The sequence below is a fragment of the Azolla caroliniana genome, unplaced genomic scaffold, assembly GCF_043228905.1.
Source record: "Azolla caroliniana isolate FFs.n. ecotype wild unplaced genomic scaffold, voAzoCaro1.0.p SCAF_14, whole genome shotgun sequence".
NCBI classification, from domain to species: Eukaryota; Viridiplantae; Streptophyta; class Polypodiopsida; order Salviniales; family Salviniaceae; genus Azolla; species Azolla caroliniana.
In genome coordinates, this window is record NW_028230449.1 from 15,413,130 (window position 1) to 15,426,538 (window position 13,409).

The 13,409-nt window shown below is 40.3% G+C and overlaps 1 protein-coding gene and 1 pseudogene across 2 annotated transcripts; both read left to right on the forward strand.

Annotated features, from left to right (window-relative positions):
* Window positions 1-4,499: 4,499 nt before the first annotated feature.
* Window positions 4,500-5,138, forward strand: LOC147855575 (uncharacterized; annotated as a pseudogene).
* A 3,825-nt stretch (window positions 5,139-8,963) lies between these two features.
* LOC147855576 (NAD(P)-binding Rossmann-fold superfamily protein) lies at window positions 8,964-12,980 on the forward strand. Of its 2 annotated transcripts, none has more exons than XM_087330372.1 (6): window positions 8,964-9,121; window positions 9,988-10,130; window positions 11,427-11,546; window positions 11,693-11,786; window positions 12,076-12,190; window positions 12,452-12,980. In XM_087330372.1, exons 1-6 carry the CDS (start codon window positions 8,977-8,979, stop codon window positions 12,582-12,584), a joined length of 750 nt encoding a protein of 249 aa, XP_087186498.1. In that variant the 5' UTR covers window positions 8,964-8,976; the 3' UTR covers window positions 12,585-12,980. The 2 variants fall into 2 exon arrangements, with proteins under 2 accessions (XP_087186498.1, XP_087186499.1); XM_087330373.1 differs by having other exon boundaries at window positions 12,076-12,187.
* The last annotated feature ends 429 nt before the right edge of the window (window positions 12,981-13,409 follow it).

Genomic DNA, 13,409 nt, shown 5'->3' on the forward strand with positions numbered 1-13,409 from the left:
TACCATAGTCCTCACTACCTAGAGTAGTGAAACACAACCTTATATGATGGGGCGGATAAGCTCTGGCTCCCTGAAAAGATAATAATATATTCCAAATTAAGGAGGCCCTAAGTTATGAAAACCAAACCAAAAGCAAGTTAAATGAAACCTGAAGATATGTAACTTACACTAGAGAGAATCTTACCACACCCACATCACATTCCTCCACTAAGACAAGCTATTGAAATCAATTAAATATGTTTGAGATCCATACAAAATATTGAGATACATGGATATGTACCCTCCTCGTTATTCAAGTGGTCATTTATCAAGTACATACTTTCTTATATGCACATGGGTGTGCTCCATGTCCACATAATTAGACTCTTTATACATATATGCTATACATACAACAATACCCATAAATATCATTCTAATGTGTAAGGATATATATATATATATATATATATAATAAAAAATAGTGATACATACATACATACATACATACATACATATGTATGTATGTATGTATCACTATTTATTATTCTATGGCATATATCATCACATGTAACATAATATGGTTCTCTATTAAAGATGAATCTAATCAACTAATTGGATCAAGTAAGGGGTTGTCATGGGGATACGTTGCGGAAGGTCCAGGAAAAAGTATAGAAAGTTGGAGATGGTGTCGTGATATGGCGTGCTCGAGGGTGGGAAAAACCGGTGAAAGGGGGGGGTCAAAAATGTGCATATGCAATGTGTGTGCACACAAAAGCGATTAATTGTGCATATGCAAAATAAAAAGGAAAAGAAAGGGTGAAAAGGGGGTATAGAAGCTCGTGCAAAAAGTAAGAGAGAGGAGAGATAAAAGGTCGAGGGGAGACAGGCTATAAATTTATAGAGATAGAATTATATGTTATATAAGAGAGAGTTGGTGGGTTAGTGGATAATCACATTGACTACTTGCTAAAGGTGCACGGTTTGAGTCTAGTCTTATAGTGTAGCGTGATTTTAAGGAATTTTATTCCTTTTTCATTGAAGACAAATTTGGCGACCCCCCCCTTCTTTTTTTCCTATAAAAGGAGGTCGAGGGGGGCTCATTTGGGAGGACGTTTTGGGAGGAGGAGACTATCGCCAATTTTCCTTCGAAGCTCTTCATCCCCTTATTCACCACTTCTCTTCATCTCATACCCCTTCATCCCCCCATCGCCACGCGCTCGTCTTATTCGCGTCGGCACTCGAAGTGCTCGTGAGCCCAACCTTCATTGGTTCGACGTTGCTCCACCCCTGTTCGTCGTTGCGAGCCCGTGTGCTCGTCGTTCGGGTGGTCGTGGTTCGTTGGGGTTGGCATTTTGGTGGTGCTCGTGTGTTCATCTTCGCCGTGTTCGGTTTTGCCTTGTCTCTAAGGGCATTTGATATTTATGTTTTGATTGAGCTTGTGGTTAACTATAAGTTGCCATTGTAAACAAAACCCTATTTTATAAAGGGTCCTCTTGCGTTAGAATCGAACACGTATTTATCTCTTTGGTCAATATCATTCGTGTTTCTTTCTCTCCTTCTTTCTTTATTCGTGTCTTTCTTGTACGTTCGGTTGTCTTGTGATGAGGGGACTGTTCGGGCTTGCACATGCACCTCTCCTCCTCATAAAGGCGTACGAGCATTTGTATTTGTGTTTGTGTCTTCCTTGTACGTTCGGCCGTCTTGTGACGAGGGGACCGTTCGGGCTTGCCCATGCACCTCTCCTCCTCATAAAGTCATACGAGCATTTTGTGTGTGTGTTTGTGTCTTCCTTGTACGTTCGGCCGTCTTGTGATGAGGGGACCGTTCGGGCTTGCCTATGCACCTCTCCTCCTCATAAAGGCGTACGAGCATTTGTGCGTGTGTTTGTGTCTTCCTTGTACGTTCGACCGTCTTGTGACGCAGGGACCGTTTGGGCTTGCCCATGCACCTCTCCTCCTCATAAAGGTGTACGAGCATTTTGTGCATATGTTTTGTGTCTTCCTCGTATGTTCGACGTCTTGTGACGAGGGAGCATTCGGGTGCGCCCATGCACCTCTCCTCCTCATAAAGACGTACAGACATTCGTGTTTGTGTTATCGTCCCCTTGTGCGTTCATGTTGCGTGCTCATCTTGCTTGTACCCGTTTGGTCACTTGGCTCGTACGGTGATCTCGGAAGGTCGACGAGTCGTGATCAACGAGAGCCACCGGCCTCACAAAACAAAGGGCAACAAGACCTTGCTCGGGAAGGGGCCGGGAAGTAGTATTGTCGTAAAGCAAACCTCAGGTCTTCTCTATCCCTTGAGTACTCCCTAGTCCAAGACCCCCTGTGGTCCCGCCCAAGTAACACACATGCGTGAAACTTCGCGACATAAATTGGTAGTCGTGATCAACGAGAGCCACCAGCCTCACAAAACAAAGGGCAACGAGACCTTGCTCGGGAAGGGGTCGGGAAGTAGTATTGTCGTAAAGCAAACCTCGGGTCTTCTCTATCCCTTGAGTACTCCCTAGTCCGAGACCCCCGTGGTCCTGCCCAAGCAACACACGTGCGCGAAACTTCGCGACAACGATTTATGTCATTGCCAATACAAGACCAAGCCAACATACTCCATGGAATCAGGGGCGGATGGGCTATATGATCTGAAATAATTAATCCTTTATTGATTAGGGAAGTTGCTAATAAGAGGACAACAATAGAGAAATGAATAGGCTACGAGGAGGAGGGCTCTTTGTTCCCAAGAGGTAGGGAAACACCAGACAGGATCACAAGCTCTGCATTGCATGAGACACCAACACAAAATAAGGCAATTCGAGTACTAGCGTATACTGGGCATAAATGAATTGTAGATCCTGATCCTATCAAAGTACAACCAGATTGGCACATATATACTCACAAAAACACATGGTTACATAAGGTTAGCTGGGACCCTTTGCAATGGACATGGCATGATCCTTACGGGGGGGGCAAGGAAGCAAACCCATCCCATTCTTTCAATTCACAACTACATTGGGTTGCCATATTCTAGCTGCTCAAACTGCCCGAGAGCCGTCAACTGCAAAGGTCTGGCACACATATCATGTTCCTCACACAATTATCACCAAGTTTTGGAAAAAAATCTGGAAACAACAACACGCACGACGAATCACCAGTTTCCAATAGCTATTAATACATAGGTCACTACCGGTTGGTGCATGGTAGAGTGGGAACCTTAGCTCTCCTAATTGTGTAGCATGCCCAAATGCAATAGAATCAATCCGACATGCTTTGTGGGACAACCCAGAGTCCCATCGAATATGGCAGGCAGTTGGCCGCTTATTGTAATTATGCCAGGTGCAAGGCTTAATCAAGAGGGAAAATATATGTTGGCTATCATGGCATGCCCCAATTGATGAGCATTAGGAGGAGGGGATGGCTTTGGTGATAAAAGCACAAGAGGTTTTTTTCTCCACCATCAACAATGTCCACTCAACTCCTATCAATGCTAACTCTCAAGTTGTGTTGGAATTGGTTAGCCCAATAACTCTTTGGACTCTATGGAAACAACGGTGTAGACGGGTCTTCGATGGTTAGCCCAATAACTCTTTGGACTCAAGGGCGACTCCGATGGAGTTGAAAGACAATGGCTAGCCTTCATCCAACAATGGTTGACCTCCCCCTTTATTGAGTCAGTGGACATCCACATAAGATGGACCTATCGCGTCCCTACATGGATTTGTGTATGTTAATCTCATATGTAAAATTTTATAACTAATGGACAAAAAAAACATAATATTGTGGGATCTCATGGTAAAACCACAGGCCAAAACCCCTCACCTAACCCAAGTAGCTATAACCAGGGTTAGGGGAGTTAGACCATGGTTTAGTTAGTTACACCATAGTTAGTAAAATGTTAGTTAGAGGTAAGTAACCAGAAGTGTGCCAAGATAACCGAATGTTACATCTTGGAATGTAATACCAAACTATATAAAAGGATTTAGATGGAATGGAAAAGGCAAAGAGAGTTTGGAGGCATTTTACACACTTTGGTGGAGAAGACAAGCAACACTCAAGACACCAAATCAAGAAAGAGCTGAAACAAAACAGGACACTACTCCAACAGATCAGACACCACCACATCAAGGAGAAGAAGCCACAATGCTACCCCAACAAAACAAGACGCACGAACAACAAGTCGAAACCAACATACATCATATGACATCTCCAATACAGAACAACGGTGCAACAAAATGCACCGACATGAATCCAGAATTTCTGCAACAACACCAAGAAAACCGTCAAACTTTCCAGATGGATCAACTAATACAAGCGGTATCTAACATCTCAATACAATCAAATTTGACTAATCAGGCCATGCTATCTTTTTTCTCTTCACAGACAAATAGGCATGCTAATCGTCCAGATCCATGAGTACGACCTAAATCCGTCTCTGGTCTACCATCTGAGGACATCCTTTCTTGGCTCGATCATTTTGAAATGGTGGCAAACTATCATCAGTGGACCGAAACACGGAAAGCACTAGAGATGTGAACTTTATTGGAGGGCATTGCGGCAACATGGTTCATACAGCAAACAGAGGAGTCTAAGAACAAGTGGTCGATACTTAAATCCCTCATGATTGGGAATTTTGCTCACCAGGACTCAACTCAGACGGCTCTGCAACAACTAGAGACAATCAAACAACAACAACATGAGCTAGTAACACAATTTGCCATCCGATTACAACAATTACTTACTCGTGCAAATCCAACAATGCCAAAATCGATGAAGCTAGTCTTCTTATGGCCACGGCTACGCCCAGATATATATCGTCGAGTGCGCGACCAAGGCCCCAAAACATTTCAGGAAGCCATCCTCATTGCGCAACGCATTGAAGTAGCAACACAAACGGAACTCCAAATGAGTTGGTCATCCAATGTCAATTCTGAGAAGCAGTACAATAGCAATGCCACGCCAATGGAAATCGATATCCAGAACGCTCAACTACAAGCAAGAAGGAACCTGCCAACACGTGATGCCCAAGGAAGACCTAAGTGTTTTTTTTGCAATAATTATGGGCACATGAAGAAACACTGTCGGAAATCGAACAACCAAACACAAAAGCAGAATGTGCAAGTACAATTGGCTGACAATAGTTACTGGGCCGACCTGTCGGAAAACTGAGTTGCATGGTGTTGAAGGAAGCACAACCCCCGCACATACAAACATCCACATCCTCAAGTTCTCTTGTGTGCACGGCCATGGCCACAATCCTCAATAGCCCACACGAAGTCCTCTTCGATTCCGGTAGTAGCATATCTTCCATCAGCCAAGATTTGGTCGATCGCCTCAATCTTTCAACCTCCAAAGCCCCCCCCCATCAAGGTGTTTTCGGTGATCACCAACGCCTATATAATTCCAACACCACAACCGTCTGCACACTCAAGTTGGGCCCCACCACAATCACGCACACTTTTTACATACTTCCACATCAATTGTTCCCACTCACACTCGGATGTGATTGGTTCATCAAGAGCATGGCCCAACTAGATTTCCATATACGTCACCTCACATTACCCGAAGCAAGGCTAGTTCCCCTCTTCACAAGCAACTACAACCAACAAATCAACAATGCACAGGTAACATTAAGCAAGGAGGTTCGCCTAAACGATGTCCACAAGGTTTTAGCTCAATATCCCGAGCTAGTCCACTCATTTGACAAGCCCACTACAGTCTCATTCCCAGTCCAACATGTCATCAACACATGCAACGCAACACCTGTCTGGACATTAGCAAGATGACATTCTCCTTTAGATCATGCATGCATTGACCAAGCAATGAATGAGATGTTTCAAAAGGGGATTATCTCACCCTCACATAGTGATTGGGTATCGGAGCCACACATGGTCAAAAAAGATGATGGCACATACCGATTTTGTGTTGACTTTCGTAAGCTCAATTAAGTCACCATGCATGACCTTTACCCTCTGTCGCGAATAGATGATCTCTTGGACCAGTTGGGATGCTCGAGGTACTTCACCTCTATCGATCTTGCGGTCGGATATTGGCAAATTCCAATGGACCCAAGAGATGCACATAAGACAGCTTTCAGAACACGAAGAGGCCTATTCCAATTCAACAGGATGCCATTTGGCTTGTTTGATGCATGCAACACATTTCAACGGATGGCAAATTTAATATTCACATACCTTATCGCGGACGGTACAATGTTGGATACCTGGATGACATTCTAATCCATACTTCCACATAGCCACAACATATTCATGTATTACAAGCAGTTCTACAATGAATACAACAACACAATTTGAAATTACAATGGAAAAAATGCAGATGGGGTAGCACCCAACTAAAGTTTTTGGGCTACATAATTTCTGCCGAAGGCCTACAGATGGACCCAAAGAAGAGCAAGGCCGTGACCAATTTTCCCTGACCAACCACAGTCAAGTCCTTGCAGCGTTGTCGCGAAGATGCGCATGCGTGCGTGCTTCGCTTAAGCGGGACCACCAGGGTCTCGGACCGGGGAGGACGTTTGCGAAATGCTCGAAAAGATGACGATGTGTATGTAGGAATCGAGGAAACTTATGTCACACTTGAGAAGATCAAAGATTTTACACTTGAGAAGAAGATAGATTTCAAGAAGAATATTAAGAAGAAGATTATATTGATGGTGATGGTAATGATATCACATATTGAGCCCCCCCCTTTACACAAGCCATACTAGGGGTTTTATAGGTTTGTCCATGCACAAAACCATGGGCTTGGAGCCATGGTTTCTGTGCACATAGTTTTGTGTGACATGCAGAAAACCATGGGCTTAAAACCGTGGTTTTGTGTACACGGTTTTGTACATTGTTTCCTACGGAATACTAAATATGAGAAAGAAATATAGAAAATCTAAAGCACTTAGTAGTAGCTTTAGTGGTAAGGTAATTCCCTCTTATCTTAGAGGTGCAAGGTTCAAATCCTACTTGCAACCCTCTACATGCACTCAATGCCATTGTGACCTAGGTTTATTTATTATTGATTTATTTTCATTTTTACAAGTATTCATGAAATGTGTGTGGATCCTCAAATTTTGACTTTTTCTCGCACTAGAAATGCCACATCACGACATTGTTTCTTAGGCATGGCGACTTTTTCGCTCCGATTCATTCCCAATATGGCCACCATGACAACACCCCTTACAACACCTATTGCGAAAAGGCTCCAAGTTTGAGTGGACGACTGAATGTGAGAACAACTTCATCCAATTAAAAAATACACTACACCAAGCAGGTCAGTTGGCTCACCCAGATTTCTCCCATCCCTTCCTTTTGCTGACAGACGCATCAAATCATGGATTGGGAGCCGTCCTACTACAAACAGATACAACATGAGCAGAGCACCCAATTGCCTATATAAGTCGATCTCTTACTCCTACAGAAAAGAATTACTCCACAATAGAAAAGGAATGGTTAGCAATCGTATGGGCTTTCACAAAGTTCCATCCCTATTTACACGGCACCTAGGTCAACGTCGAAACAGACCACCAATCCCTAATCCATCTAATTAACAAGCCACACCCACCAGGTCGCCTATTAAGATGGGCAATGGCTTTAAAGGAATATCGGTACACATTAACTTATAAAAAAGGAGTCCAAAATGTGATCGCCGATGGTTTGTTAAGAGTAGAAACACAATGTGTTCAATTCAATCTTACACTCGTCCAATTACCCACAACGATGGCCCAGATAGCAGCCCTCCAACAAGCAGATGAGCAAATACGACAAATCACCCATGACATCCAGTCGACAACAAGCAAAAAGGTACACACCCATTTCCAATTGCAAAACAATGTCTTATACTTTATACAAACAGGGAAAGAGCCACGAATCTACATACCACAGAGCTTGCAGAATTTATAAGAAAATATTGACTACCAAGTCTATGATGAAAATGGCGAGATTGATATGGTGACTTTGGAGTGACGGGGGTGTGTTATTACATTATGGTGGTGGAAATAGTGCACCATTATAAGAAATACAAGCGAATTCATGGACTTTTTTCTTACAAGAAAGATTTTCGAGCTAGGAGGAGGATTAAGTTTTGTCCGCAATCACTCATGGAATGTCACTATCACATAACTCTCTCTCTCTTTCTTTTTCTTTCTTTTTCGTAAATACTCTCTCTCTCTCTCTCAATTCGCCATATGTATTGCATTCCATTTTAAAGAAGGCATTAAAGTTAAACATTAAGTTCTCAAGAGCAAATTATTTTGATGACTAAATCAATAATAATAATAAATAGTTCTTAAGAGCAAATTATTTTTATGAGAAAATAAACACAAATATATGTATTTGTATGAGTAAATAATAAGTTCTCAAGAGGAAATTTCTTTTATGAGTAAACTAGTAATAATAATTAAAGTTCTCCAAAACAATTATTTTTATGAGTAAAAATAATGACAATAATAAGTTCTTTAGACCAATTTTTTTTTTATGAGTAAATAATAATAAATATTTTGTGGAGGAAATAATAATAAGTTCTCCAGACCAAATTATTGTTACGAGTAAAAAATAATAGATTCTCAAAAAAAAAACTATTTAGTGAGTAAATGAACAAATAAAAAGTTGTCTGGGAGAAATTGTTTTTATGATAATAATAAAAAAACAAATTAAACAGATTTCCATAAGTAGCAAATGAAAAGAATTCTCTGCAGACTTTCTATTTCAGGAAAGCAAAAGAAAAAAAGAAGAAAAGAAAGGAAACAAAAACAAAAACTGCAGACAGCAGTCATGGCATTGAATCACTTCACTGTTAGTGTTTCCTTCCTTTTTCTTTTCTTTCAATATCTTCTCTGTACATTTTGATTCATTGATTTGCAGCCCACTTGCAGGAAAAATACAAAGATTATAGGCTCGCCCCATGGAAGCTTTGGAAGAGCTCTCTGTTCATAAATACCCTCCTCTCTAACCTGATTTCTTCTCCTTCTTCCTCAGATTCTTGTGTGCTTTTTTGTTAAATGGAGAGATTGAGTTCTATTGAAGGGAGTAAGAGTAGCCTTGGAGTAGTGGCTGTTGTGGGTGTTGGTCCTGGCCTTGGATACTCCATAGCCCGCCGCTTCGCAAGAGAAGGTTACTCTGTGGTCATTCTATCGCAAGCATATGGTATGGGAAATCTCTGATCACACAACCTATGTTGTCATCAATCTCTGTATCCTTTTTTTTTGCTTGTGTGAATATCTCTCTTTCTTTTCTCACATATAGTGGTGTAGTTAATTTACCTTAGCACAAAATTAGGGTTTCTTTTCTCTTCATTTATCTTGTTGAATATCCATGCAATGTTTTTGCAAGGGTATTCTTAACTCCGAGTTTTTTAGATACTTGATACTGTACCCTTCCATCCCTCGCACATTCATCATGCTTTCAAATTTAAGTATTGTATAAAATGTGAAATTTGTTGCACCCAGAGCATTGCTATTATGATATAAATTTTGTTTTAAATCAATATGGTCTTTGTTGCATCAATTATGTTAAAGGAAACCCTAAAACAGGCGAGAAAATTGTTCTTCTTATGTATTCCAACTATTCATAAACATGGCGAAAATTCCATAGGAAACTTCTATAAGAAGAAGAGAACCATAGAATTGTCTGAGAAATTGATGTTCTTATGTATTACAAGTCTCATAAGCATATCTGCTCTGGATCCATGCCAAAACCTTGTAAAACCGATTCATCTTCTTAAAAATATATTGCAATGTCTCAGAAGCATGTGAGCGTTCAACATTGTAGAATATATTCATCTTGATGTGTATTGTAATGGTTCATATTCATGTTAGGATCCTTAGCAAAGATTTACCTTGACATGCATTGCCCTGGTTCATAAATATTGTCAGAGCTCACATGCATCAGAAATTCTTCGTTATATGTTTCGCAAATTGTTTATAAGCATTTTAGGTGCCATGATGATCTTCTGTCAATTCCAAAAGATTCCCTATCAAAACCTTCTCCTTATTTGATTCACATTGATGCAGAAAAGCTTGAGAGTTTGGTAGTGCAGTTAATGGCACAAGAAAGAACAGCTCATGTTTCCGCCATCAGCATCGATTGCTCTGATTTCCAATCAGTTCGTGATGCTTTCGAATCAGTGAGGTCTATTGGCGTGGTAGAGGTCTTGGTATGTACACATCACCAAACATATCTTGTTTTTGCTCTTCCATGTATTGAGTTAATTCATCAAATCAAGGCAGTGTTCATGAAGTTAAAGCTAATGTAATCCTGAAAGGAACATGTATTGGGTCCATTCCAAGCTCAAGGTGGTGGCCATGAAGTTAAAGCTCAAAGTAATTTTCAAAGGAACATGTATTGAGTCCATTCCCCAACACAAAGCGAAACTTAAAGCTCTTGGCTTGAGTCACAGCTTGTGGCTCAATTAACATGTGTGATCAAGTTATTATCAGAATTGAAAACTTTTAGATGTTTGGTGCATGAAAATGACAATTAATTTATTAAAAAACATGGCAGCCAGAGGGAAACCCTCTGCCAAACAATTACAGATGAGCGGGGACCTTTTTGTTGGCATAAAGGATGCATATATTCCATAATGTGGCCATTATCTTGGTCCTCGAACCTTGAAAGGCAGAGACTTATTACAAATGCTTATGGTAAAGATAAGAATTGAGAGAGAGAGAGGTTCTATTATTGTCTTCAGAGGTCAAATATGTCCTATGTTTCACGTAATACACGTGTAAGTGAGTAGCGACTCTCGACGTTCAAGAACTTTACCAATGAATGTTGCAAACAAGAGTGCACATTATGATTGTGAGAGAAATTCATGCAAGGTTTGGGTTTGGTTAAAGATGTGTGAAAAGCATAGTCAAATATGATCGAAGGCATTGTATCAAAGTGTGACTCCCGAACTTGTTCCAGGCAAAAGTGTGCATAGTCAACCACTCTCATCACTTGTGCCCAAATGCCCCATCTCACATCGCAATACATGTGAGCTAATTCACATGGAAGCAATGGTTCGGATGGCAAACAATGGGATGCGCTCTAACATGTATACAGTTACCTCATTCCGCGACGAATATGGTTTTGTAGTTAGGTGCAACGTGTGTAATATAACAGGTGAAGTGTGGGCCTCCACATTTTTCTTATGTCGTGAGAAAGAAAATTCTTATGTACTAGTTCTTTATATGCAATGAAATTCTAGGTACATGTTCAGAATATAGCTATCCCATATAGTGTCCATCCATATAGCCATTGACAAGTTAACAGCTTAACCTCTGGCCTATAGGCTTCTAAAGCTTAGCCAGAACAGTATTTGATATTATGCCACATAATATAAGGGTCCTCTCAATTCATGATTACAGGAGAAGTATTAAGCCCTAGTTGAATCATGCAATTTCTCTCCTTCTGAAGTCTAAAATGAGTTTTCAGCCTTAGCCTTATGCATATATTGATGTGTATGCAGGTATATAATATCCATGATTATGCCAAGTCAAATAGTTCTCATTTCCTCAATATTAATGCTGAATCATTTCGTCAGTCGTTGACCTTACCTGGTTTAGGAGCTTTCTACATCATTCAGCAGGTCAGCAATATGTATTTTCTCCTTAACATTATCCCACTTGTGTGTAGTGGATATGTGTGTTTGTGGAGTTCAAAACAGAGTATGAGCATTGGTGGGCCTTTGTAAAGAAAGCCTTTCTGTTGGATGCCTTTTATGGCTATGTTCAGGTTTTACCAGGAATGCTACAAAGAAGAAAGGGGACCATTCTTTTTACTGGAGCAAGGGATTCAACACGAGGAGAAGCTGGGGCTGCTGAATCAGGTATGTTTTACATAAATGAAGCATGTCTCTTCTTCTTTAACTAATATAACACCAAAAATACTCATACATTTAGGGTATTTATTAGAATAACCCTCTGTAGTTGAAATTTTGAGAACCAATCGGTATTCTGGTCATTATTCAGATCAGAGAAGTTCTCTTGTAAATTTGGAAAACAGAGAGGGTCTCTAGAGTATGTCCAAATCATTCAAGGTATTTTTTGGTGTTATATGTCCCATTCCTTCATTTAAAAATCATTCTAAAACGTTTGATGCTTTCATTGCAAAACTAGCGTGTGGCAAGTTTGCACTGAGGGCCTTATCACAATGCCTTGCAGAGGAGTTTCAACCCCAGGGGATCCATGTGGCTCATGTCATTCTAGATGGAGTTGTAAGATGTGAAAGGTTGTGTTTGAAAGCCATGATTCATGGGTCATTTTTGCATAGGGCTCTCTGAAGAAAAAGGTATTTAATTTTAGGGTAAAAACACCAAGATACCTTTAAGCTTGTTGGTTATGTACCAGAATATATTGCACAATCTACTATTCCTCAGATATATTCTGGTAATTTCTGAAACCTTAGGGGCATTCTGGAAGTTACACGGCAAGTTTGCGATAATTTACCCTTGTTTCTAAAGAGGAACTAACACAAAGGTGTTAATGAATACAGGACCGAGGGGAGACAAGATCAGCCACTTCTAGAACCGGATAGCGTTGCAGAGGTTTATTGGCAGATTCATATGCAACATCCCAGTGCATGGACACATGAGCTAGATCTTAAACCATTCTCTGGTGGTAGATAGCGGAGCGAGATGATCTCTTCATGAACAAAAAGTCTCAGGTTGTACGTCCGATTCTAGGAATATTGTCGTGAATCACATCATTCATCTTTTGCTTGGAGTGACAAAAGAAGGTTATCATCACAGCTGAAGAATATTCAATTAGCTCTTCACTACCTACCTTCACTAACGGGTGTATTGGCTACATGTAATTTTTTAAGAGGAATGCTGGTGTATTGAAAGGTTGCTTCTTCAAGAGGTGAAGTGGGTTGCTCAGCTAGAACAGATCAATATTGTCATTGGAGTAGATTATACACATATTAGAGAATCTACACCTATTTTTTGATGCAATGAGGTGATCTAGTGTTAGAGCATGAGGTACCTAATCTTCCCAAGAAATTGTGAAATGGAAGTTGTAAACACATTTGTAGAAAATATGATTTTGGTGGTCATATATCCTTTTTTTGTTAAAGGTCAATTTATGACCTTGCATGAAATTGCAAGTCCATTTTGTTAGGGTAGCTTATATTGCAAGTGTTGAAACATTTTATTGTCTTTTTGCTTATGATTTCTTCTCTCAAATGTGGTCCTTGCACCTATACTAGATGGGAGCGTCTTAACCAAGCACATACAAAAGAGAATCCCAATTAACCTTCCTAATTATATACTAGAGAGTTAGTGAGAAACCCAATTAACTTTCCTAATTATATACTAGGGAGTTGGTGAGAAACGAGTTATAAAACGTTGGAATCCACTTCGTGAGAAAATGCGTGCTAATACATCTCTCAATACATTTCCTTATTTTAAAGGTGAAACCATTTTTGAAAGTTTTTGACATCATTATGGAAA